The 27,180-nt window shown below is 41.6% G+C and overlaps 2 protein-coding genes across 3 annotated transcripts in view; both read right to left on the bottom strand.

Moving 5' to 3' along the window:
- kcnab1a (potassium voltage-gated channel subfamily A regulatory beta subunit 1a) overlaps positions 1-7,480 on the bottom strand; it is a 103,259-nt gene extending 95,779 nt beyond the window's left edge. Inside the window, exon 1 of one of the 2 annotated variants that reach the window (XM_056374054.1) lies at positions 7,317-7,480. Coding sequence is in view for 1 of the 2 variants with exons in the window: in XM_056374052.1 (XP_056230027.1) it covers positions 838-1,112 (275 nt within the window). In the remaining variant the exon portion in view is untranslated. Of the gene's footprint in view, positions 1-837; positions 2,243-7,316 lie in introns of those variants that run through there. The other variant, XM_056374052.1, reaches the window with a different exon arrangement.
- An 11,846-nt stretch (positions 7,481-19,326) lies between these two features.
- LOC130167712 (vomeronasal type-2 receptor 1) lies at positions 19,327-26,454 on the bottom strand. Its single transcript, XM_056374176.1, has 14 exons — positions 26,231-26,454; positions 25,343-25,634; positions 25,016-25,258; positions 24,709-24,900; positions 24,424-24,549; positions 24,022-24,206; positions 23,644-23,764; positions 22,833-23,060; positions 22,577-22,700; positions 21,868-22,028; positions 21,574-21,769; positions 21,152-21,390; positions 20,842-21,041; positions 19,327-20,369 (listed from the first exon to the last, which is right to left on the bottom strand). Exons 1-14 carry the CDS (start codon positions 26,452-26,454, stop codon positions 20,048-20,050), a joined length of 2,853 nt encoding a protein of 950 aa, XP_056230151.1. The 3' UTR covers positions 19,327-20,047.
- Between the last annotated feature and the right edge of the window lie 726 nt (positions 26,455-27,180).

Genomic DNA, 27,180 nt, shown 5'->3' with positions numbered 1-27,180 from the left:
TGGTTATGTGCATGTGTACACACATGCCTGCATCAGATGCAGTTTAATCCAGCAAGTGACTAAACATGAAAACTATGATACATAGTTTATAAAATGACTGCAGTAAATCTTGTTTTCCTCTGTTTTTGTTTATTCTAAGACTAATTTATCTGGAATCACAGGGTAACAGATCAAATCAGAGTTACTGTACTCACAGAACACACTGACATAAATACATGCCGCCAAAGAATGATCGATCAGTGAGTGAGTGTTTCACTTGGCGATCAATAGTCCCACTGATTCAGTGGGTATTGCATAATATAACAAGGGTGACCAAAGTTTGTGAGACGGTAGATGGGCTGAATGTGGTGGTTGTCTACTCTTGACTTTTTCACAACTCTTTCCACACATCATATCTCCATTGAGTCTACTGAACAAAACATTCAGTTAACAAATATAATATCATGCACAAACGCCGGCCATAAAACTACAACTCGCACAACCAACCACCAACCCTGAGCAACAAATCGCTCACCCAAAAATATGTAGAAAGTCAACTCTGGCACCAAAGACAACAAATAATAAAAAAAAAATAAAAAAAATAAGTGAGAACAACCCAATGTTACACTCACACAGAAAAATGTGAACTCGGTCAATCTCCATCTCTCCATTACAACCATCTTACTCCTCAACAGTAATGCCGTTAGGGTTGCCATGGCAACCCTGAAGCCCGACAGTGTGAGCCTCAGAGCATTAAGAAACTACAATGAAATCCAGGAACGTCTCACAAACACACACACACACACACACACACACACACACACACACACACACACACACAAACACAGGTGAGGTTACCTGTAGACCATGCCTGTCTGACTCTTCACTGTGTCGTGCAGCGACAGCGAGTGGAAGTTAAGAAACTCCTCCAGCTGTTTGAGCTCCACCACACTGTTGGGTTTGTTTGCCGTCCACAGCATCAGAGGAGCGTAAGCATGAGGCCCTGTCCCTGAGGACGTCTGACTGGTGAGCCTCCCCTGGCCCGGGCCTTGAGCCTGGACCCCACCCTGACCTCTAGTCCCCTTCTGCTTCGGGTTGGGAATCTCCGGGCACGTTGCTTTGTACAGGTACATCTTCCTGCTCTCTTCCTCACTTTATTCTCCCTTTCAGTCTCTCCCTTCTTCTGTAAGTCTGTCCCAGAAACATGTACGCTCGGGCTAATCCAGGTAGGCCCCTCGCCCACACGGCGCTACATGGAGCAGAGGACTGTGTGTAAGTGTGTGATTAAATCTCAAAGGAAAAAGAAAAGTATTCCTCTGGATGAAGCTCCACATAAAGTATATCTCTTATTCAAAAAACAAAAAAAGGAACGCCAGAAAATCCAACTTGAAAAACATAATTTGAAAAGAGAAAAACGGTACTGAAGAGTCCATAATTAAAGTGTCTGCAGGCTGCACGTCCACACAAGAAAAATAGGCTTTTTCCTTACATGTACTCCACCATGGGCTGTGCCACATATGTTCTCTGTACACATACACACATGCAGATAGACAGAGAGCAAGAGATACACACACAGATAACCCACTCTCTCTCACTCTCTCTCTCTTTCCCCCTCTCTCCTCTGCTCTCTATCTCACACAACACATACCCTCATGCTGTCACTTTGCCCCCTGCTCAGCCAGTCTACATTATAAGCTCAGTTTGGTTTTGCTCCCTATTAAATGGCATGGGAATCTGGGACATTTTTTCCCGCCCTCCCTTTCCTCTCTCTCTCCGTCTGTTTCTCCCTCTCTCTCCATCCTTTTACCCCTTTTCTATCCAACTCCCTTATCCTCTCTCCCACTCTCACTTTCCCAATCATCCCTCCTTTGTCTCAGTATTCCCTGTGTCACAAGCCCTTTCACTTACTCCTGATTTCCTCTCCTGCCGCTCTTCCAGCATTTACATCTCTTGCTTTTCCGACCCCCACCCGCCTTACTTCTTCTTTTTTTTTTTTTTATCTGGCACAGACAAACACTCACTGTATGTGTACATTTTGCGTGTTTGTACTTTCCTTACTGGTCCACCCCCAAACACCCCCAACAATATTTCCCTTTAATCTACCTCTTCTGTCTTGCATGTCTTACCACTTGCACTCCCTTTCTCCTCGAAACAAAGTGTACTCTGGAGTTTTGCCTATAACAAACACCTAAAATAAACACACAAAATCTCACAGACTCATGCACACACAGCCAAAAGCATGTTATGCACAATTGCACACAGTCTGAGGGCAGTGTTTTTATAATGAACTGAACCACAAAATGAAACAGGGAAGCCTATTTCTCTGGTCTGTTTTCATTCTTTCTGTCTTACCCCCCACCCCCCCACACACACACTATAATCTCTCACCTCTGGCCTCCTCATGGGAGTGTTCAATGACATCACGTCTGGTCCTCCAGTGGATTGTGGGAATCATGAGGAATGCCATTCTCCCATATCAGGAAATTATCGTTAAGACACACTGTCAGACTTTCCATACACACATACGTACGCGCGCACATACACACACACACTCTTGCATTCATCCTTGGTATTCTGCCCACACAATACTAAAAATGTTAATGCACTTAATTAAGTCTGTAACTTGTGTGAATGTGCTATAGATGCTTTTTATTATAACATAAATCCACCCTAAATTTGACTGTGGTTCCAAGTTTAACTTCTGTTTGTCAGGATCAAGTTTTTCTTTTGCATCAGTGCACTTATCAAGTACCAACTGCTTGGTTGTCCTTTGGTTCTTAAACTTTGGGTCCAAACCCAAGACCTGGTTGGTTCTGGTGAGTTCTTAAGGTTAGATTAGGGCTGTATTCTTCAGAAGTGGTTTTTTTTTTTTTTTTTGTCTTTTCAAAATTTGTAAAATTTTGGATGACACAGCCTGATGTCCTCACACAAGTGTACACACACTAGACTATGCTTAAATTACAGTAACTTTGTTAATGCAAAGACAAAAGTGCACAAGCACACACACCCAAACATGTAGAATTAGGTAGGGAGGATGGCAGGGTGGGCAGCTGTGTCCATTGTCCAGCAGGATGGGTGGAAAAACTGATCCTGCCTGGCTGCAGGAAAGTCAGCTGAGCTTATGCAATGCCAGAGTGTGTTTAAAGTGTATTTATAGACACTAGGCACATACACATCCATGCTCATGGAGCCTATACATGTACACACATTCAGTAAAGTTTGATATCAGGAAAACAAACAGTTAATGTTGTTTTGCAATAAAATTCACTATCACTTTACTTTGTTGTTTTTTTATTTCTCACACTTGTATTTGATGTTCGTCTTTTTCTGTCTGTTATTTTCTCTTTTATTTTGGGCTATGAAGTTGAGTACAGCTACATCCTCCTATGAGCCACTCAGCATGTGAGCAGGTGAGTCACTGATAACAATACCAGAAAAAGAGGGAGAGGAGGTAGAGAGGCTGGGGGGGGGGGGGGGGGGGTCCGGTAGGGTGTTGTGGCAGTGGGAACCATGCTTTATGAGAAACAAAAGTAGGGTTTGGAAAAAACATTTGTCCCCCTTGTCACCATATTTATCTTCTGACACTTTTTCTCACTTCTGCTTCCATTAACTGTCAGTATTTTACCCGCTTTTCATACAGACCTTCTTCCATCAGCTTCATGTTCCCTGAGACTAATTAACCATCTTTTTCTCTCTTTCATTTTGCCCCCACCACCCCCACATGATGTACTTCCTCCAGTGAGTGAATCCCTATATAATGATTGCATATGTCTGATAATTACCCAGTGTGCGCAGCATGATAGAAACAGAACAAGTAGAGCGGCATGCCATGCCACGACACTGTATACATTTTTTTGTTGATGAATTTTTAAAAAGATCAAGCTCATGTTAACATCTTTCACTATTAATTTGTTATCTGCAGTGTATAAAACAGTGTTTCTATGTTTACTCAAATGAGAATTCTGTTTCTATGCCATCTGACTCTATGGCAGCAATAATTATGCCAGTGATCAGTCTCTAGCCCTCAGGGACTGTCCTGCTCCTGTTTAACACCAGTGTGTTGGCCTACATTCTCCACTAAATCCCATTGTTATCATTGAAAATCGACCTTAATGCTTAAGCGTGAGAGCAAAGTGAGGTTGATAATATTGTATTATACTGACTGTATGAAATACATGGCTGATACATCAAGTGCTGTGTTGCACAATCAATGTTACAGCTATCCACACTCTTCCTTTTTTTTTTTATTATCCTTTTAATCACTGACAAGGTGTTAAAAGTCATAACAACAAGAGAACATACTGCACTTCCTCGCTTTCCTATGTCATAAATAGTGCTAATATCTTTGCTTCATATCATAGTATTTCATCTATTGAGGGATGGATACTTTTAGCATGCTCCTGTCCAAGTGCCAAAGGGGTGGCTGCAGTGTGAATCAAAGGCCATGTTCAGACCTGGCATTAACATGCGTCTAAACTGCTAATCTGGGCAGCATCCCAATGCTTCATCCATCAAGCTATTATGGTACATGTGTTTTTGTTCTCCATGCAACAGTATCATGTTGCCACAACGTTTTCTCTGTTGGGTGTCATTATCAGTTGAACCAATCGATTTGAACCAAGTTTTGTTTTTTTTGTTTTTTTAAATCATGATTAAGATAGTTTACCTGTTTGGTTTCAGATTTTGATCTTATACTCTGCATATGATCTTTTTATCAAATATATTTGCTAAGTTTGGACAGCTAATCCCAGGAGAACAGTGTGATGTCAAGACAGCACAAATATAGCTGGGTTTTTTTTTTTGTCTTCCATTTTTGGTCATCATTTTCCAATAACAGAAATTCAATACAGTTACATCAATTTAAGGCAGAATACATTTTGAGTTTCAATAATATAAATTAAAAGAAAAGCCGGAAAAAATATTTACATATTTCAAGGGGAGAAAAAACTATTTTTAGCTCAGTTATAAAAGCCCAGGATTTCTGTGGTTATATTCTGCCCCAGTTTTTATGCAGAATCACTGGAGAGCTAAAAACCGCAGCAATTGTTCTGATTCAAATGAGAATGAGGATATCCAGCCATCGCATGCTGTTTGGCATCCACATGAGGGGCTCAGAGAGGAGATCTGGCAGACTGTGTGTGTGTGAGATGCACAAGTTGGCTGATTGGCAAGAAAGGGAGTTTTTGGAAGGGTTCATCTCATGCTCATGTCTTTTCTAGGTCAGAGTCAATCGTTTGTCGTTTTTTTTTCCAAGGTCCACATTATAGTAATGGACTCCCAGTGATCATACTGCAATAATCAACATTGATTCTCCAGGGGGAATGAATTAAACTTTGTTTTTTCTGTGTGTGTGTGTGTGTGTGTGTGTGTGTGTGTGTGTGTGTGTGTGTGTGTGTGTGTGTGTGTGTGTGTGTTTGTGAAGGTCGTGCTAATCTTATGGTGATTCACACAGTGTCATCCTTTTTATTGGCGGTGCGTTGAGCTCACCACTTCGGAAACATGCCTATTAAAACACACTCGTACATTACACACACACACACTCTACATGCACCTGTCAGTCTGTTTGTCAAGCCATGAGAGGCTTTCATCATATCTTTATGAGCCTGTAAATAAAGAGCATGTGAAGTGTGCAGCCACAATCAGCATGTCACTAAGCCAACTCTAATGTAACATTTAAAACCCACAACTGAAATTTCAAACAGACATAGTTGATGCATGTTTTGAGAGGGGAGATCACTTCAATACACAGTATTGTTTTTACATCTATGTGGAGATGTACATCATGCAAACAGGAGGACATGGTTTAAAGAAGGATTTTGTGGCAATACTATAAACAGGCTATAATCCAACAAGTGCATTAGTTCTTAAACAAGTAGTAAATGAACCCTTTGGAATTATCTGCATTTAAGTATAGATTTTTCTTTAAATACAGTACGATATTTATGTCATTTAGAATAATGAACAAACAATCTATTATAACTAATAACACTAAAATCATTGTATTGTTTTTGTTCATACTGAATACAAAATCCAGTGTATTCACAGTGTAGGTTGGAAAAATAACCACTAGGCTACTGACATCAACTAAAGCTCACTGGAGTCAGGAGTTAGCGAACCTGTATTCCAGTCAATAAAACAAGATAGAAACACATTTTTCAGTTTGCTATTCACAAGAAACATCTGTTGATGTGAACCATGCATTGCAAAAGAGATCTCAGAAGTTGATTTGCATAAAACTGAAAAGGTTGCAAAGTCACCTCAAGGAGTTCAGATATTCATCAGTCCACAGTCTGACAAACTGTTTATAAATGGAGATGATTTAGTGGATGTGGCTACTCTGCTAAGAAATGTGCACCCAGCTAAGACGGCTCCAAAAGTGTAATGCAGAGTGATCAGTGAGGTTAAAAAAAAAAAAAAAGAAGCCAAGACTTAAAGGCTTAAATGAATCACTGCTGGGAAAATGCTTTATGGACTGATGAAACTAAGGCTATTCATTGCTAAAGAACCCACAGCACTTTGTACGGGGTCAAAAGGGAACTGCATACCAACATGAAAACATCATCCCAACAGTGACATGGGGTGGAGGGAGCATCATAATTTGGGGCTTTGCTGCCTCTGAGCCTGGACAGCTCGGCGTCATCGAGGGGAAAATACATCATCATCAATCTATTTAAGGTATCTTACTGAATAAAGTCAGGGTGATTGTCCACCAGCTGAAGCAAGATAATGACCCCCATCAAAGTACATTTACTAAAAAATGACTTCAAACAATGATCTGCCTTGTGTGGCCCAGTCAGAGCCCAGGCCTTAGACCAATAGAGATACTGTAGAAGACCTCAAGATCACTGTTCACACCAGATTCTCCGTTTAAAGAATGGTCCACAAATATTTCTGAACACTGTGCAGGTCTGATCAGCAGCTAGTGAAATTGCTTCCTTGTTGTTATTGGTGCCAAAGGAGATTCCAGCAGTTGTTCAGATAAGATTCTGTAAAACGATCGTCACTGCCACTAGATGTCGCACTAGACCACCAGCATCAGCCAATGTAGCAGCTGACTCGTTGGCTTCACGTGTGGCCACACACACACCTTCCGTTCAAGTTCTCAGTCAGCAAGGTGTAACGAAGTGCAGTGACAGAACACGAAGCACCAATGAATAAAGTCACCCTGTGCACACGAGAGACAACAAAAAAAACTATACGACCACAACAGTTAGCCCGCGCTAGCATTGCCGAGCCAATATATCGGTAACAGCAAGCTAGCTAACGTTGCCGTGTCTACTTTATCCGTCACTAGTGAAAACAGGCATGTACCATTGTGCCGCCATGAAGTTACTTACACGTGGAGGAGAAGAAAAGCCAGCTCCGAGGAGTCACGCTGGAGTCCTTTACCCACGTGTAGGTCTCTCCGTCTTGGGAAAGCCAGAACAGTGTTGGACTGGGACAGAAATGCAGACTTGGACTTTTTGGCGAGGGACAGCCACGGGAATGACACGAGGAGCCGGTAAAAACACCAATGAGCTGGTTAAAATTTAAGAACTTCATCGATGTTTAGATGGTCCACTGGCTGACAGGGACTTGCGCCAGTAGTCCACGGCCAGCCCGCCTGTGCTCTGGTCTTATCGCTTTCTTTATTAGAGGCCTTTTTAGAAGTTTTCTTCAGCGGAGAAAATCGGAAGAGGGCGAGCACACCTGATCGCTGCTTGCTACAATGTGTCACCTCGCGTGTGGGCGGGGCGTGCCCGCTTATTAACCTGGGGAGGACCAATGGTTAAATCACAGAGGGATTCACATGCATTAACATGCACGGAGCTGTCAGACTAAACACAAAAATGAACAGAGAAACTCAGATTAAAACATATTGACGGTGTGACTTTACTCTCTTCTTAGGGTGTCATTGCTATCTTTGCATAGAAAATTGGCCATTGGTACAACACAAAATTGTTCGCTTAAGCATATTGTGTTTGTCCATACATGTCACTTTTAAGATTAAGATCAGATCAGATTTTTTGATTAGTAAGTAAGTTATTGCATATTGCATATTGCATAAGTTAATGCAGAAAACCACCTCACTTCCTATTTCCTGCCACTGTAGGTGAGTGTTTGAGTAAGGAGCCCCTAAGGGGACACCGGGGGAAAATCTTTGAGTTTCTGGTACGGACCAGAAAGTTTTGCGTGCTCACGAGAAAGTTTCACGTGTGCACGTGAAAGTAGGCTTATTAATGGGAGGCCGATTAGGGTGAAACACCATGAAAATGTGCACATACACATGAAATTAACCACGTACACAATGAAAACTTCACATACACACCAAAAACATGTGCATTTACACACCCCATCATCTTAACACAGCGTGATACAGGCTGCTTGTGTGTGTGTTAATGTACTGACTTCTGGATACATATGAGCTCATTGCGCTGGCACGGAGCTTTCTGGTGCGCACCAGAAGCTCAAAGATTTTTTTATGCCCACAAATTTTTTTTTCCCCCATGTCCCCTTAGGGGCTCCGTACTTCAGTGGTAGGGAAAGGCACAAGCTGTTCAGTGAGTGAAACTAAATCGACTTTGAGATTTAGCTTCTCTACCTGTTACTATAACACTGCAGGGCTTTGGAGGCACTGAAAATTTATGCAACACCTCATTGATCATTTTTATGTTAAACTTGCGTATTTTGTACAAGCCATGAACTGTATATCTTTGCACTGGAGTTATGCATTGTCTAAATAGTAAATAATTAATACAATTATTCACACTGTAACCATAATTCAACAATAAGCGGTGATTTATGGTAAACATAATGCCATCTATATTATATGTTTGGATTTTTTATACAATGAATCAAACATACCTGCAAAAATGTTCACAGCCAACATTTATTTCAGTTTGTTGCACCTACAAAACTTGCCTAAGAGAACTTACTGTAAAACAGTGTTTAAGAATTAACATGACACCAAGTAGTACACTAGATATTAATAAAAGAAGCATCATCAAAAATTCACTATCACGTTTAATAACAACAAACTTATCCTGATCCTGCTGATTAATTCTAGTCTATAGGCCTACAAGCAACAATACGTATTTACATGTATTCTGTTACTTGTATTCTGTGACATGCACAAGGCTTATAAATTAACATCACTCAGCACATTGCAGCTGCCATAAATCTCTTTTAAGATGAAGGGAGAGCAAAATCACATGAAGTTTGTTTACATGTGAAGTTGAAGTTCTGGGTAAAATTATCTTGCTGCTTCTTTCAGTTCACACAGTATGATTCTGTAATCTTCTGCCAGTGAATGTTCTCTGAATAGTGAAGAAACAAATTTAGATAATAGAAATCCTTTTGAATTATGTAGTCCTGTGCTTTGTTGCTCTACGACATAAATGGATCCACAATTGTTTGGAAGGCCTCAACATTTGGTCACCACACTGTGTCCTTGCTTCACTGTCATCCTCGTCTCTTGTTCCCACTCTGCTTTGTTTTTCTAAATTAGAGAGTGAACAGAGCCAAAACCAACAGGGAGGCTGGAGAGTAAAGAGAGAGTGAAGATGAGAGGAGAGGAGATAGGAGGAAAGGAAAAATGCTGGACTGCAGACTAATGAATGCAGAGCTTTAGGCTTGAATGATTGGAATGGGACACAGATGGATTAGGCATTTAGCTACAAGAAAGGAGAGTAGAGCAACTAGAGAGAAGACATGGAAAGGGGAGGAGGGGGTATAACCCAATACTGAAAATATCCATGTGTGAGAAACAAGGGGAGGAGAGGGAGAGAGGGACAGATGGGAAAAAAAGATTAACAACACTTGCTGCACTAATAGCCTAACTTCCAAAAGTGGAAATTGTGATGCACGTCACATCCTGAGAAGCCACGCTATTGGTGCTTTCTGTCCATCAATCACACAGACGGGAATCAAAACACTCCCTCCAGCCTCCATATGTTTTGTCACCATGGTGTTAGAGGATGTCAACACAGTCTAATGCAGCAAGACAGATGCTGGCTATTAGCATTATAGCAAGATCAGGTGACACAACTCTAAGCCGGAGGTCGTTATGACCAGCGTGACTCCTGTGACACACAACGCTCACAAATGAAATGATAGGGCTGTAGGTGTGTGTGTGTGGTGGTGGGAGGCGGGGGATCACTTGTCATCAGATAGCAGTTATGGTCCGGCCCGAAAATACTTGAATAATCTGTCAGCGTACATGCACAGGTCGTGTGTATTTACTGTACGTTGCACACACACACATGCACACGCACACACACTCACACTCACACACACACACACACACACACACACATACACACCAATTTACTGATCATAGTGCTAATTATGTGTAGAGAAGGAATCAGCCCTTGATACTTATGCGTGCGTGTGTGTGTGTGTGTGTGTGTGTGTGTGTGTGTGAGTACTTGTGAGATGGAATTGTCGATGTAGTCAAATGATTTTGTGCATCAACAGCTCTGTATAACACATTAGGCCTCCAATCTGTTTGCACTGTGTCAAGTGCAGCCTCATCGTCCTCATGATGGGTATATTTAAACTCTCTCTCTCACACACACACACTCAAACACACACAGTCACACAGGGCTTGACTGACCTGTAGGGCATGCCAGTTTTATACGCAACTGTCTCCTCTTTGCCCAGTCCAAACATTTTCAGGTACCAGGTGGTCTCCATCTCTCTTATCAGCGCCGCCTTGTGTCGGGGCTGTGCCCCCTGCTTCCCGGAGGTGGAGTTGCGCTTGGCATCCTGGGAGTTGCTTCGGTGGGCTCTCGTCCCGCTGAGGGAGGCCACTGAGTGCTTGCGGTGCACGTGGGGTGGCTGGTGTCCCCCGCTGACGCCCCCTCCGCTGCTTCGGGCGGCTAGCATGGCCCGAGAGGGTGCCCCCTCCCCCTCAAGGGCAGAGTTCAGAGAGCAAGGTGAAGAGGAGGAGCTCCAGGGTTTCCAAGTGTTTCCAAGTCGTTCGTCGCCCCCTTTTTGGGATGACCGATCAGTCTAGTTTCAGAGAGTGATGCATGTCTAAGGAAAGCTTATTTTGTCTGTCAGTCAGAATTCAGTCAGCTCTCTCTGCCTCTACTCTTTTACCATTTGTCTGTTTGTTCTGAGTACTTTGTCTCCTCTTCCTGTCTGTCTCAGTCTTTCTTTCTGTCTGTGCAGTGTGCTCTCTGGTCTCTTATAGCCTCATCCAGCCCTGAAACAGGATCCTGGTTTCCTTGTCTCGTCACAGCCTGCCCTGGCCTAAAAGGAGGGAGCCAAACATGCCAGGGTGTCGACAATGTGTACACACTCACACACAATCACACACACACCCTGCACATACATGATAGAACACAGATACGTCCAGGTGCTAAAACAATATGTAACAAATACAAATACAAACACAAACACATAAATGTGAACATATCCACACACAAACACTGACATGCAGGTAGTCAAAAGTGAAAATACAATGCAAATAAAAAGAAGACTCAGCATTTCAGTGAGGATTTATATCAATAAACACAGTGGAAATTGTTTGAAGCAGAGCTATAAACAATTACTAACATCCACTACATGTACACTGGCAAACACAGATTGTGTCTTTTTATCTTCAGGATTGGTACCAGTGACAACTCTATATTTACACACCTCCTGGACCACTTCAGAGTCTTAGGAGCCTTAACACTATTCCTTGTGTCATAAGACTCCAGGCTGGGGTGGGAGAAACACAAATTTACACCTTACCCAGGACTAACAATGTGGAAACAGACATTTGGCTGCAGTACACATTAAACTATTTGCACACAGTATGTTAAGTATTTGCAGTTTTTCAGACACCAAAACAAGGAAATTGTTATTTGGCTATTGCATTTTTAGTTTGGGGGTGTTACATTAAAATCCAGTTCTGCAGGGTAGTTTTAATGTATATCAACATGTAAATTCAAATAACAGTGTGTGTGAGGTTTTCAGACACCAAAGAGGTTTTCAAACACCAAAGAGTCTTTATAGATTCCCTCCTGACAACTTTCAAGCAGACTTTAAGTTCTCCTCCTATTTGAACTGAAGGTGAGCAGAAATACCCAGGACACACACTTGATTGATCATGGTTTGTGTGCTGGAGAGGGACTGCATGCTGATGAGATGTTAATTCATGTCAGGTACTGCAGGAGAGCAGGGGGCCGGTGTGGCCCTTTACACAGCAAAAGTCTCGTCAAACACACGTAGACGTTCAAAGTTATTCTGTTATGAGCAAAAGGAGAGGGTGGCTAGAGCAGGAAGGAGAGAGCCAGAGGGAAGAGGAGGAGACCGAGGGAATTAGAATCCAGCGTGGAGTTCATTATATGAAAGCTGGCTAAGTAAATCGCTGGCTCCCTTGTCCAAACCAGAGGATGAGAGTAAGCTTTTGTTGGCCCTCATTAAAATGCTTGAACAACTGTCTGAATTCAAAGTGAGCGGGTCAAATAATGTCAAACAAATCATAAAGGTCCGACTGCGCATTCCTATTGTTTGTTTTGCAAAGATGACATAATGAAATTCAGAGGAAGAAGATATTGAATCAAATTTACACAATGAATTTGTTGAATCAGAACATCCATGCAGAGTCTTAAATTCAGCCAAGATTCAGAAATTCAGAGTTGACATCTGCCCCATTGTTTACTGTTGCTACATCTGTCAACCTTTAAGTTCTGGCGCGGCACAGGATGCAGTCGACAATTTTTACATAATTTCTCGAACAATAGGTCCTTAATTTCAGACAGAGGCTGAGCCAGTCATCAGTCATTCAAACATTACCCTGGTTAGCAATTCATAGCTCACATACTTACCATACTTATGCTCTTTTAACTTGATTTTAACACCACATGTTTTTTAAAGAGAGGATTAACCAGTGTGTTTGGCTAATGTAACTCTATCGAAGAAGTTGGCTGGAGTACAAGTTTCCCTGAATGTAATAAAGAGCAGGACAAAACTGCTAATGTTCACTAAAACTCAGATAACACACAGTGAGGGAATACTATAAACTGGATGTGCTTGTAATGAATTAGGTATTTCTGTGTCACTTGTAACCCCAACTAATATAGTTTGTTTGAGCTAGGTCCGTTAAGTGCTTTAATAACCACTCACCCAGTAAGTCCTCATCCATTAAATGGCTTCTTGTGGTCAAGCCATGTGGTCCAAGGATCCTCCTGATATCCAAGCAGATTGGTGTCCTTAGAGGTCAAGTGAATAAATCAGCGATGGAGTGTCAGCCTTAAATTATTCATCAGAGTAATGAGACCCTGATAGCTCACTGGACATGGCTGAGGGGCGTGGCGGGGGGTGGGGTGGGGTGGTCAGTGCTGACTGTGCGGTGAGAAGAGGATGGAGGACAGATCTCTGACTGTGTCTTGGTCAACAGCTAATTTGGGTTGGAAATTTTTAGTTTTGTAGTATGCTGCAAAGCTGTGCCGTATCTTTTTAACCAACCTGTCATTTTTCAGCTACCACTGGAGTATGACTGGGTGATATCACACCATATACAGTGCAATGATGAGATTTTGCTGTACCATTTCTATCAAGGTAACTGTCCATTTACTGTTTTTGTTAGGATCGTGTGTGCCTCAGAGGTTGAACCCTACGGTTATGGGTGTAGGTCTGTTTAGTTAAAACAGAATGGCATATTTGACACTGCATCACACAGACCTGGGCGCAACAATTCAACTGGATGACCTGTTGTCCCTCAAGGTCGCTGCCTGAGGAGATTCATCACACAAAGTGAATCCAATCTGATGTCTCTGTAATGTCATCGTCACTAAATGGGAAATTCTAGCATGGACAAAATCCGACATTCAAGTCCTTTATCCTGAAACTCCATTGAGACGTAAACTGATACATGGAAACACACAGGCACACACAGACACACACACACACACACACACAGGTCTGCATGTTCACAGTCTTTGTCTTAATATGTTAGATTCTGTTCAATAAGTCTAATTTTCACTGGAAGTTTTTGCCTCGTGTGGTAACTGCCTTTCTCTTTTATCAGTGAGGCTGTGCAGTGATGCTGTACAGTACTACAGTGAGGTTTTACACGGTACAGGTGGGTATACAAAATGAGTTACTGGATCGGATTGTGCATGATTATGCTTTACAGATAAGAGTTTAACTACTTTCAGGATTGTTCTCAGATAATTAGTATCGATTCAGATAATCAGTGAGCAGGCCTTTTTAGACGTTATGGACTAAAGTAAAACTGGACAAACATCAGTAGATGCTAATCTGAGAGAATTAGACACAACCTTGAAACTTCGAGGTCAAAGGCCTGAAAGCTTCAGTGTCTGTGTGTCTGTGTTTGCACATCAGAATCAGATCAGCACAAGGATCGAGGTTATCATGGTTGTTAACTTTGATCATTTATTTATTTCATTTCCAAGTACTTTCAGGCATGTGGATGCTTTCTGTCAAAGATGAGAATGACCTTTATAGGTAATCTATCACACTGTAAAATAGAAAGATCCACACCTCTGTACTATCAATAGTAAAGTGTGTTAAATCCCCATAGAGGCACTTTGTTAATGACCGTGTCCTGCACAGCCAATATTCCACTTTTCTTATTAAACGCTACATCCTTTATATATTAGATGTATGGAAAGTGTGTTTTACTCGTTGAAAAATGAGCTTAGTGTAATTAATTCAACTTTAAATCTCTTTTTCTCATATACTCATATTTGGATAATCACTTATCATCATCTTTCCAGATCACACATAATTCATCATGAAAATTGAATCTTTTTGAACCATGAGTCCATGCTGTAGTCTACTCTCAAAAAATAAAGGTTGGGGGATGGAAGTGTTTACAGATACTGATTGGATTTATAATTAATGCAGATGTCTGAGACTTGGCAAGCAAGAGTTAAAAGACACATACACATAAACATAATGCAAACTTACACACAAGCTCACACAATCCACACAGGCGCCAAAACTATATGGAGCAAGAAGGAACAGCTGCTCTCTGCACTATTAAATTAGGAGGAGCAAAGTCGAGCCTCTGTATGTCTCTTTAGTCTCCTTTTTCACCCCACAGTCTGTTGTGTTACTAGATGAGGACGTTCATTTAAAGAGTAGCAGCCATGCAGTTCACCTTTCATGAGAAATTAGTGCACTAAGATGCTGAAAACATCAGTGAGGGTAGGTAAAGACTCTCTTAAATGTAATGTTATATAAGTCAAAGAAATATATATTTGTGTCGTAAAAATCCCTCTAACCTTTCACATACTGACACACAAAACAAGTGGGGCATGACAAAAGGAGTAGTGTCAAATATCTAACACCGCCCTGCTTGTGGTCTATCAGCTTCCACACAGTAAAAAATTAAGATGTTCAGTTTATAGATAAAGAGACACTTTTTTTTTTTCATTCATTATTTTGGAATAGCATCGCTGATCTCAGGTGAATTCTTCACTCTGAAAGATGTCAGCTTTCAAAAACTTCAGAAAACAGATCTGTACATTAATGGTGTGGTGATACATATTGACAATAACCGCGATATTCTAAAAATGAAATATTGATATTGTGTTAATATTACACATAATAATATCATGATGGAAAATGTTAGGCTTTGTGAATCTTTTTTATTTCAGTCTTTTCACTATACATTAAGTGTAATTGTTCTTTTTGTACACTTTTGTACAGTTATGGTTAGAGACTCTCTCCACCCCGTACACTTAAATTTTAGTTTAATTCATTTGCCAAAAAAAAGAGACAAAACACACAGTAAACAAAATGAAAGACAAATTGGACTGATATCATTTGTTTATATAGTGTTTTTCAAACACTATATAGAAATATCAGGATAATATCATTATCATGAATTCTTTTGGCCACAATAATCATGTAGTGACATCAGCCCTACTGTATATAGTTACTGACTCACTAAATCTAAATGCAGCCTTATGATGCACGCACACACACACACACACACACATACACACACACACACACACACACACACTTTGTGGTAAATCAGTAGCTCAAAGGATCTTTTACACTCCTCACTCGTTAAGGCCAAGGTATAATTTTCACATGAAGAATAACATGAAATGTCCACTGGAAACTATTCTGAAGTGACTGGTCTAAGGATGATGACAAGTCCTTGAGTCTTTTTTCTGTTTACAGCAGCCTGCCTGTATTACCAGTGTGGATGAGCTTAGCTGGAGCACTGCGAGGGGAATAAATAGGTGAAGACATTTCTTCTCACAAGTTCCTTATAAGGAAGTGATTCTTTGCTGTATGTTTTCATGTTTGTTCATTTGACTTGACAGTTATACAGATGGGAGTGTGTAAATATGAGAGCGATATCAGGGTAACAGAGGGAGAGCTGCTGACTATGGAGCTGAGGAGGCGGGAGTGGAGTTTATGGTTATTTATTGATTTCACAGTTTACATGCATGCTTTTATATATTTTTTTGGTTTCATTTATTTGCATGATTTTATTTCTAATGATTTTATTTGTATTATTGCTGTGTTTTGATCATTGTTTTTTTTTATTATTATTATAGAACGAAGCCGCCAGTTGGCAGCTGATGGAAATTTCCGTTAACCTGAAAACACGGAAGACGTGGGAGACGGAGAGACCAGAGTTTGCCCAAGAAAAGAGAGCCGGCTCTGTCTAGCAAGTGCACGGACAGATGCACAACAAGACGAGCAGAGGGAGGAATTGGGAGCCAGAACGAGCATCTGAGAGGCAGCAGTAGCCCGCCGGTCAGCAACGGAATGACATCCATCAGCTAACCACTTTGTACCTCGAGAAGTGATAGTGAGTCACGGTAGCATCCAGTCTCCCCTCAGGTCAACATGAGAGTTTGAAGAAGTAGAGCTGCCCAGGCAGTAAGACACCATGTTGAGCTGCAAAGAAAAGAAGAGATAGAAATAAAAGCAATACAGGAGTTAACAGTTCTTAGCGAGTGAATGAAGTTTGATGCCAAACTCACATTGTTTCCTCTAGACTGGTAAGTAAACAGCTGTAAATGCTAACAACTAATGTTGCTAAGGTAGCGATAGCAAATACTTACATATGGCACCTTTAATCGGCATCAATCAGTGTGAAAGTGAAGGAGATGTGTGTGATGTTTCCTTAAAAGTCCATCTGGAAATAGATAAGCACATGGTTATATTTTCTAATTTAAATCATGAAAGAACACATATACTATATTGTACTCGGACCTTTGCTATGAAGCAAATAAGAAATAAAGGAAAAAATGATTAAAATGTATTACACGGTAAACTGTAAACAGCCCGTTGACTTTACAAAGTGATAAAATAAAGTGTTAACTGAAAATGCCTCTTGCAGGTTAACATTGGTGCACGCACGGATACACAATCACCCATATGCAAAGTAAAGCAAACACACACACACACATGCAGCGATGCACGTGCACACATTTTGTCTTGATTTAGCACCAGTGTTCCTGTCCACTCTCGTCAGCTGACAATAAATTATAAACACATTCCTTCACCGCTCTGTCACCAGGAGAATTTATTACCATCCACACTGACAGCTTTGATTGGACACAGTTCACAGCTTCAGAGATTCCTGGAAAGCCACGTGCTCATGAGGGAGCTCACACACACATCTTGTGCAAAACACAAAGACACACAAGTAGAAAACAGCCACCTGGACTTATATAGAAAGATACAAAGATATTAGGTTCAGCTTCTCCAACAAATGCAACATTTTTTGAAGTGTATAAAAATAATAGTGAGTAGGTGAAAGAGAGAAGAAAAATGATGAAAAGATTAAACTAAAGGCCTGAAATAGTGCTTCAGTGTCTTCTGTAATACAGAGGTTAAAGCTCAGTGTGATTAATGAGACAGTCAACACACCCACATACATTTATATCATCATTCCCTCTGCCCTGTTAGAGTTCAGTAAAGTGCTGTTTTTACTGTTATATATACCTCCTCTCATCTTGTCATCTTATCAACTCTTAGTCATCCATCGTATGGATTCCTGCATAATTAATATCTCTCCCACTTAAAAGAGGGCTTATTCAAAAAATTCATGGTTTCATGGAGCATCATATTTTCTAAACCTCTCATCACTCTGGGACTCTGGGATATATTGTATCTTCCCTGTAATGATATAGCCATCCATCAACACACTTCCATGTACTGAATAAGGGCAAGGGTTTTGGTGCAACAGAGTCAGCAGAGCAAACAAGATGTGGATTTCCAGAGCAGCTGCCACCAGCTCCCTCTGCTGGATTATTCTAGCCAGCTGAGAGGTATAAACTGTCACCCACACTGATACATCAGGGACAACCTCTTCAACAGGAGAGACCTCAGTTTATTAATCTGAGTGTGTAGTTACAATAGTTTGACTCTGAGATCGTCCTGTGGATTAGTGACCAACAGATAAAGTGCTGGATGAAGCCACTCTGCTTTAACAAAAAACGTAACTGCAGCTTCTCCTACTGCACAGGCCTCCAGCTAGCTCAGCTAGGCTAATATTATAGTATTATCATGCTAACCAAAACTGCTTGTCATACAGTAATGTTGCAAATATATGGTGTTACTGTACATAAACAATTTATACAAACTATTCTCTGTCAGTGGCATATTGCAACCTCATAAAGTTGTTATGGTGAACAAACAGTGGCTTATTTATACATCCAGAAGATACACTGCAACATTAGTTTTCATTTGGATCTGATTAATCTAAGTACAATATTCACTCTATTTCAGCTCTGTGTTTGTCCTCACCAACTCCTGAAAGTAATATCTGAGTCATTAGCAGCAAAATGCTCCGCTGTGTTCACAAGCTACCTTTGTCTGTTGTCTGGTCCTGGGCTGGTAGCGGAGAGGTATATCATATACTGTTTTTGATGAAAATGCTGATATGGCTGCTAAAAGAACAGTAAATTTGTGGGTTGTAAAAATAATACAAAAAGATGCTTAATGGAGCTGCACAGACAGGTGGCTTTCACATTGCACAGTCATTGTTGAATTAAAAGAAACTTTATTAATGCAGCTTTAAAAGACTTTTTGTCACACTCACTGAAAGTATGGGTGACAAAAAGTGGCCCACATGTGAACTCTTTTAATTACACAAGCACTCATCCAGAAAGGGGCCCCTGGCACATGTTTATTGTTCATTCATTCTTTCATTCTCATTTATCTGGTGGCCCAGTAGAAGTGGCCATATGGAGGCACGGCAATGTCGAGGGACAACATGATAAAACCGACCATTCTCTGCAAACCTGCTTGACTGTGAGAAGACAATAACTAATTTTCCAGGTTGTCACTACAATCCAAAATATTGACTGGATTTTTACCGATATTTGACAGAGAATTAATTTCCTGCTTTGACAAGAAAAACACGTATTATAGTGACTGAAAATAACATTTATTCAACTATTAAGAATTGTCACACTTGTGTCACACTGACAGGCTATTGTAGTAATAGAAAGTTAACAGTGTAAACAGTTTATACAGATATTCTGATAGGATCAAAATGAGCTAAATTCCTGTATAGTAAAATGATTGTTGTGTTTGAAATTGATTTGCCAGTAGAAATACAGCAGACATGTATCTGAGGTAAACGCTGCCTTAATTTTAATCCACTACCACAACTGAAACAACAGCAGCTTTGACAGTAAGAGTCTGTACTCATTCAAATATCTTTTAGCAGAACATACACACATCAGAGTAAAGCAAGTAATGTCAAAATTATATTGTTCTTAAAGAATGTACCCTGTGTTTTACACATACACCATCGATTTTATTTTTTTGAAAATGCATTTTTAATTGTTGAGGTAGCAGTTTTACTTCCTCATGAATATCGCTTATTGAAATCAACCCTACCTTATGCATGTGAAGATACAGATGTGCATGTGAAGATTCAGTCAGTATAAATATAAATGTTTTGTAAATAATATATATTGTCTGTTCATGAGGACCACACATAATGATTGCAAAATAAATGTGAATAACAGGACTAGGAACCCTAATAAGCTGGACCAGTTGCCCAGTGAAGCAGTGGCACAACTGCCATCTACATTATTTGCAATTTTCAATTTTGTGCCTCAGTTTATTTCTTATTATTTTCTCACTAATCATCAATGGCAGTGGATGCTGTTGAAGCATTGACCTCAGTGGCAGCTGTAGCGAGTGAGGCCGATGTCCCAGTTGAGGTCCCATCGCGGGGTTTGGAACGGGGCCTCATCATTTCCTCTGTGTTGCGTTCAGGTTTGACCAAGAGAACGTAGCACTTGGGCAGGAAGATGCAGGTCAGCAGGCCGAAGCTGGAGGCCAAAATGGCGAAAATCTGGACAGCTACCATGAACTTTCCACGTGTGCTGAGGTAAGCCGGGACAAACGAGATCCACACAATGAAGAAGACGAGCATGCCGAAGGTCACGCACTTCGCTTCGCTGGAAGACAGATAAAGAAAGGCATGTATATGTTTCTTAAGTGTTGAAAGAGGAGTTTTTTTAACACCAAGATGGCTCGAAAAGAGGATTAATGCTCTGAATCTCAAAGGTTGGGAAAAGACCAGAAGAGGAACACCAATGAGAATAATCTTTCACACTTATTATCCTTTTATTTGTGTGTTTGCACCATCTGTCTAAGTTTATATAATTCCTACTGATATGCGCACACAGCCAAAATATTATTTCGCATAAACAGAAGTGTCTGTCAAGAAATAATCCCCCTATAATTTTACACTGTATATTCAATACTTAATGAACCTATCTCTATGCATAGAAAGATCTAAACAAGATAAAAGATAAAGTCGGCATAACTTCGAGGCATAAATATTCTGTAGGGTATTGTTTATTTCCATTGACCCCAATGAGCCAGTGGCTGTGGTGATATTAATGTAACTGCTCATCGGTTGTCTACCTGAAGTGGTCCTCCAGCTTTCGGGCTATGAAGGCAAAGATGAATGCCAGCAGAGCCAGCAGGATGTCATAGCCGAAGATGCAGCAGATGAAGACCACAGAGCCTTCATCACACTCAAGAATGATCTTTATATTCTGGGCTGAAGTGTTTTTGACAGGGTGTGGAGGGAGGACGATCAGCCACACTGTGCACGCGATAGCCTGGATGATAAGGTCAGTAAAATCACATTATAACATCGGACACTACTAGCATTAAGAGGTCAGAGTAAGATGTCAAGTGAGGTGTAAAGTCTTCTTTTAAATGTATGTACCTGTATTAATGTTGCCACAGTAGCTATTGCCCTCTGGTGGGCGCAGGTGAGAATGTCAACATCAGGGTTGGTGCTGGTGTTCACATCATTGTTGTTATTTGTGTTGGTTACAATGACATCAGGACTGCCGCTGTTGGCTGCTGCTTCGGCTGCTGCTTTTGCAGCTTTGGCAGCTGCTTTGGCTTTGGCTCGCGCTGCTTTCAGAGCCTGGGCTCTCAGCATCAACACTGCTGCCTTACCTGAAGTAAAAACATATCAGGATGCTACAGTGCAGTCTGTAGCCTGTAGCAGGGGGTACATTCATTTCTCCTGGTGACTACTGGAGATACTCAGATTGCGATAGACAGACCATTGCCAGGCAATACAGTGCACACACATATAAACACACAAATGAGGTATACCTCTGTTGAGAGTGTACCCACCCATGATAGAGGAAAGGCAGAGAGCGAAGCCCAGAGCCAGGCCGACTTGGCTGGTCATGCAGCTCCAGTCCTGAGGCTCTCCGAGGAAGACAATGGAGGAGAGGAAGGTCACCACCAGCGAAAATAGCAGCGAGAAGCTCAACAGAGGATCATTGGCTTTCACCAGAGGGGTGCTGATGTTCACAACAAACACCACCTGGAGAGAAGAAGAACACAAACACATTGAAACACAAAATTTGACGGGATCTATTGGCCTCACTAGTAGATATACGTTTTCCCCTTTGTGATTCTCACCCCGACAGCGATGGTAACTAATGCTCCAAAGGCAGAGATGACGATGAGAGTGATCCCCAGTGGCTCCCCAAAGGCCAGGAACTCAATGATTTTTGCCACACAGATATCATGAGCATCATTGGACCAGTAGTCTCCACTGCACAGGATACATTCACGAGCATCTGTGTGTAAGAGAGGGTGATCAGAGGGCCGCAGGGTGTGTGTGTCCTCCTATCACAGCGACAGCAGAAGTTACATGCTGTATCATTTGGTGACTTCAAACTGTCCAGGAGGACCAGTGGATACCACTGTCCTCTAAAACATGACAGGATTTATCAACCTAAAATAAGGCTGTTATGATACAGCACCGTTTCAGTGTGACATGATAGTGAATTGGAGTGTAAAATGTTGGCTTATTTTTGCAGCATTTTCAACCAGTGAAGCAAAATGAACACAACTTCCTCATTGTGATAATTGGCAATTTTTCAATAATGCATCTCCATATATTATAATAGTTTCAGGCTATGAAGTGATGAAATAAAAACAGAGCAGTATTTTCTTCTGATAGATTCACTAAGATATGGCTAACTGCCCCCTTGTCTTGAACGTCTTCTTGTTGTTTGTTTATTTCAAATTTAAGAAAAAAGTGAAAAAAAGAAAAATCACCAAGGTTAATATTTCAGTTCAGACTTTTCAGGAAGATATACAGTTCAGAAAGTTGTATACTGACTAGTTGTGTTGCTGATCTCTCCGTCAGCACATGGGATACAGTCAAAGCAACAGACTGGCTCTCCCTGCCGGATCCCCTTCCTGGTGCCGGGCTGACAGTTCTCACTGCACACTGAGCGAGGAGGCTGCAACACACACACACACACACACACACACAAAAACACACACACAAACACAGACTTGGACATATGCACGAACCAACTAATATTCTAGAAGAGCGTATGGTTAATTGATGTCCTAATCAATGTGCTCCTGACCTCCAGCATTTCATTGTTCCACACAATAGAATCATTCATTATGGTCATCCTGTCCTCTGGGGCCGCTGAACCATTGTAGCGTCCCACCGTGATGTAGGATATCTCCCCATTACTATTGACCTGCCAGTTAATGATGTCATAGAAGCCCTCCACATCCCCGTCAGTGAAGTAGATCTCTTCGTTTGTGTTCGGCACTTTGAAACGCACGTTCTTCAGGTAGTACATCAGCTGAAGAGGAGAAAGATGGAGCCACATTATGTAACAGGTATAAGCAACAGTTTGAAATAATATGATTCACATTCCATGATCGAAAAGGAGCAGGGCCCCCTCCTCAAAACAAATAACGTAAATGGTGTACCACATATGATCTGCCAATGCTTTTGACAACCATTTGTGTGTGTGTGTGTGGCTTAATGAACACATCTAAACACATCACACACACACACAAACAAAGAACTAAGCACAGAATTACTCATTTCACTCAATCATTCTTTATGTTTGGTTCAATTATTTGATTTGTATATATTTTCTAATATTGAATAATATTTAGAATATTTAAAATTACTATCTTACCATAATCTTGTTTCCTGTCACACAGCACTATAGGACACTTCTTGTCATACAGTAATGTGTTTATTTGCATAAAAGTATCTTATGCAACATAGCATTCATATACTGGTCTAACGTGCATATAAAAACAATTGTATTCTCTCTCTCTCTCTCTCTCTCTCTCTCTGTCTCTCTCTCTCACACACACACACACACACACACACACACACACACACACACACACACACACACATCTACGTACCTGCCATGGCTCAAAGTTGGTGATGTCAGCACAGGTGCTCCCACTGAACGGCCCTTGTCCATTTACACAGTGCTCCAGGTTGTGCAAGGCGTGTGCCACAGCATACACGGCTTTGTATACACTGTGGGGAGACACCTTCATCATCATCATCATCATCATCATCATCATCATCATCATCATCATCATCATCATCATCATCATTCACAAGCAGATATCTCAGCACATGAAATTAAATCATGGCCAGGCAAGACTTCTTGGTTAAATAGTGGTCAATCAGTGATATGTCACCAGTAGTAGAGGTGATAGACAGATACTAGGGACATAAAGATGACAGTGGTGACATTACTAACAGCAGCAGTCTGAGTGGTGAGAACTGACCTGTAAGTGATCCGTAACTGGGAAACATCAGAGTAAGTGTTGTTGAGCGGTGCCAGAGACTCGCTACCCGTACACAGCCCTTCGGGAACCCCCCTCACAGCCCGGGACAGTGTGCTGTTAACCTCCTTAGCCTTCTGTTTGGCCTGTTTCAGAGCTTTGCTGTAGTCCAGTGTGCAGTTAAACACCTGTAAGACAAAAAAAAATATTGTCAAAAACACCACTTTCTCTTGATCAATTTGAATATTTGTGTGTTTGGTAAGCAAAAAAAAAAATGCTTTTTCATTGTTTTCAGTTAATTGTCCCAGCAATTGTCAGACCCTGGATGTGGCCAGTTAATGAGTGAAGATAAATCAGTGGGCACCCAAAGTTCCCCAGGTCAGTTAAGCAGCTTAATAAACACACCGTCTCCCAGAATTCCTCAGTGAGTTGGTCAGCATAGGGGTCCAGGTCCAGTAGATGGCGCTGAAGACCAGGGATGTCAGCCCTCTTCACCCCAAAGCCTAAGGTACCACCCAGCACTGAGCTCACCTGGATAAAAACATGCACATCATCAGCCTCAGCTCAAACTGTGATGTATCATGTTTTGTTCAGACTGGTCAGAGCCTCTGGAACATCTGTAACTGCACTGTTTCTGTTCAAACATCTGTCAGTTGGTCACCCTTGCTCATCACTTGATTGAACACTCACCCCTGGGTGGTTAATGAGAGCAGAGGTGACCCAGGCCTCGCTGGCAATCCAGGTGCGGTTGGTCACATTGTGCCGGAGGAGCTCAAAGATGAGAGGACTAAGGTCCACGTCTGATGAGAAGACCACGATGATCTTGGCCGTGGACTCAACTACAGTTTCAACAATACGCTGGATGTCCTCTGGGGAACTCACCTAATGTTTATACAAGGGGTAACAGGATTTAAAAAAAAACACTAATGACTTGTAATGTATTGATGTGATGACAATAACAGGTGGGATATTGATTAAATATTGATGAACTGATTACTTTTGGCAGGGTCTCGGAGAAGGAGATGCAGACACCAGCTTCTTCCACCTGCTCCTTGAAGTCTTTGATGCCGTACTTGCCATAATCATCGTCTGCAGCTATGGTGCCCACCCAGGTCCAGCCAAAGTGCAGCACCAGCTGGGCCATAGCTGTAGACTGGTGCTTGTCATTGGGAATGGTCCTCAGGAAGGTGGGGAACTGGAACTTACTTTCCAGGGCGGAGCATGATGAACAATAGCTGACCTAAAGATAAGAGGATGAGCACGTCTCATTCTGCTGACATCGCCTTGTCTTTATCTACCTTTGTGTCACTCACCACTGCCTTACCTGCGGGAAGTGATAAAGTCCCAGTATCCTGGCAGTGGCGATGGACAGATCGGAGCCCCCAGCGCCCACTAGAGCAGCCAGAGGCGCCCCACTCCCGCAGCGGTAGTTGGGTACAGCCTCATCTTGGCCTGTCAGGTAGGTGAGGGTGCCCTCAACGGCCTTGGAGATGGTGAAGCAGGAGTCATAGACAACGTAGCCCAGGTCGGTTTCGGGCAGCAGGTCGTTCCTCTCGTTTATTTCATTGATGGCAAACAGCATGGTCTGGGTCCAGCGGAAGGTGCGGAAGTTAAACCTGGAGGATGTTGGGAAGGTGACGAATAAACAGTACATTTATATAGAGATCAGTTTTACTCTACTGTCTGTTGTCTTTAACAGCCTGAAATGTTTGCATTTAGAAAGAAAGAAAGAAAAATGTGTTCATTCAATGCAGTATATGTGTAAAATTAACTTGATTGAAGACATACACAGACAATCGTAGTCTTGATGTTATTACCTAAATTACCCATGAGAGGACAGTTCACAGACTTGCTGGTTATTGTTGCATATCACTGTGTAAAGGCCTGTCTTCATAATAATATGGTCAACTGTAGCTAATTGGCCCCAGAGGTGCTGCCCTGCTATGTCTTGATTTTCTGTAGTAAAATCATGAAGTTAAAAGGTCTCATGAGTACACAGTGAGGATGAAACACATAATTAAGTCACTCAAGTAAAAAAATTTCTCATTTAATGGCTATAGTATTAAACTATTTGACTTTGATAGGAGCATAGGGTCATCTTTGACTAGTTTAATACACTCTAACAACAGCTTAACCAAAAGGAGACTGAACCAATACAGACACGATGATGAAAAACAGGTCATGTGAACAGGTCAAAGATGGCTCAACTCACCCCTCACACCCCGAGGAGACTGGCACCCTCGAAGTGTTTCCATCAGTGGAAGCAATACGCTTGTGAACAGAAAACATCCCCCCAATAACGACCTTCTTCCTCTCCACATCCTTGTAGCCGTTCAGATTGAACTTGGCCTTCAGCTTGCAGGTGGACTCTGCCGTAACAGACCTGTAAAAGTAGAAAAAGGCACATAATCCAAGCAAAAAGTGGCCGATTTCCATGCTATGTGGACGCTGAAAGGAGTCGGGAGAGCTCTCACTGTGGCAGACAGCAAAGTGTGACAGGTGTCTTATCTGCTCCCAGGGGAGATGTGCTGCACAAGGTAACCTGAGAACAGATTCAATGGTGCAAAAGTGAAGAGGACGACAGTGGAATACAGTGACCGGCTGAGAGCATATTAATCTATATTTAATGTGAAATTTAGACAAGAAGAATTTTGTTCATTTTGGTAAATACCAGAATATTATTATTTAATTAATGCTGTATATAATCAAGTGTGGCTCAAAACTTGTTCCACTGGTTTTGTCACCCCCCAAGATCACAATCTGGATCCTGGACCAGCAAAAAGTACAACAAACACAAACACTCCTACGCCAAATAAATCCAATAAAACATCCCATCATTTCATTTCATCTCTCTGTGTTCTCTCTCTCTCTTGCCTCCTGTAAATACCGATCAGTTCATTAGTCGTAATCAGGTCAACTGCAGGAGACAAACTGCCACAGGCCATTGGTTAATTGGCGGCTGCATGTGCTAACTTGCACAGTCTTCACACAACATTATGGCGTGGCTACTGTTCCAAAATTGTGTCTCGTCCCCTGAGTGTGGGTCTGCGGTGTGCTGGATGGATGATTGAACTTGTCTGCTCTTGTCTCTCAGTCAGCGGGGACAAACACACACCTGAACCTCCGGCACACAGGGGGACCTCTGCCGGGTAACAAGGGCCG

This window comes from Seriola aureovittata, chromosome 4 (genome assembly GCF_021018895.1).
Source record: "Seriola aureovittata isolate HTS-2021-v1 ecotype China chromosome 4, ASM2101889v1, whole genome shotgun sequence".
Lineage (NCBI taxonomy): Eukaryota > Metazoa > Chordata > Actinopteri > Carangiformes > Carangidae > Seriola > Seriola aureovittata.
Note: the sequence above shows the minus strand (reverse complement) of the source record. Positions and strands in the feature narration are given on the sequence as shown.

What these genes read in the sequence shown, in the direction of transcription:
- LOC130167712 (XM_056374176.1), bottom strand. Translation starts at nt 26,454, where the DNA reads ATGGAAATCGGCCACTTTTTGCTTGGATTATGTGCCTTTTTCTACTTT. An exon ending in GTCTCCTCGGGGTGTGAGGG is followed by an intron (nt 25,635 to 26,230) that starts GTGAGTTGAGCC and finishes AACATCCTCCAG; the next exon opens with GTTTAACTTCCGCACCTTCC. An exon ending in CTGAGGAATTCTGGGAGACG is followed by an intron (nt 24,207 to 24,423) that starts GTGTGTTTATTA and finishes TTTGTCTTACAG; the next exon opens with GTGTTTAACTGCACACTGGA.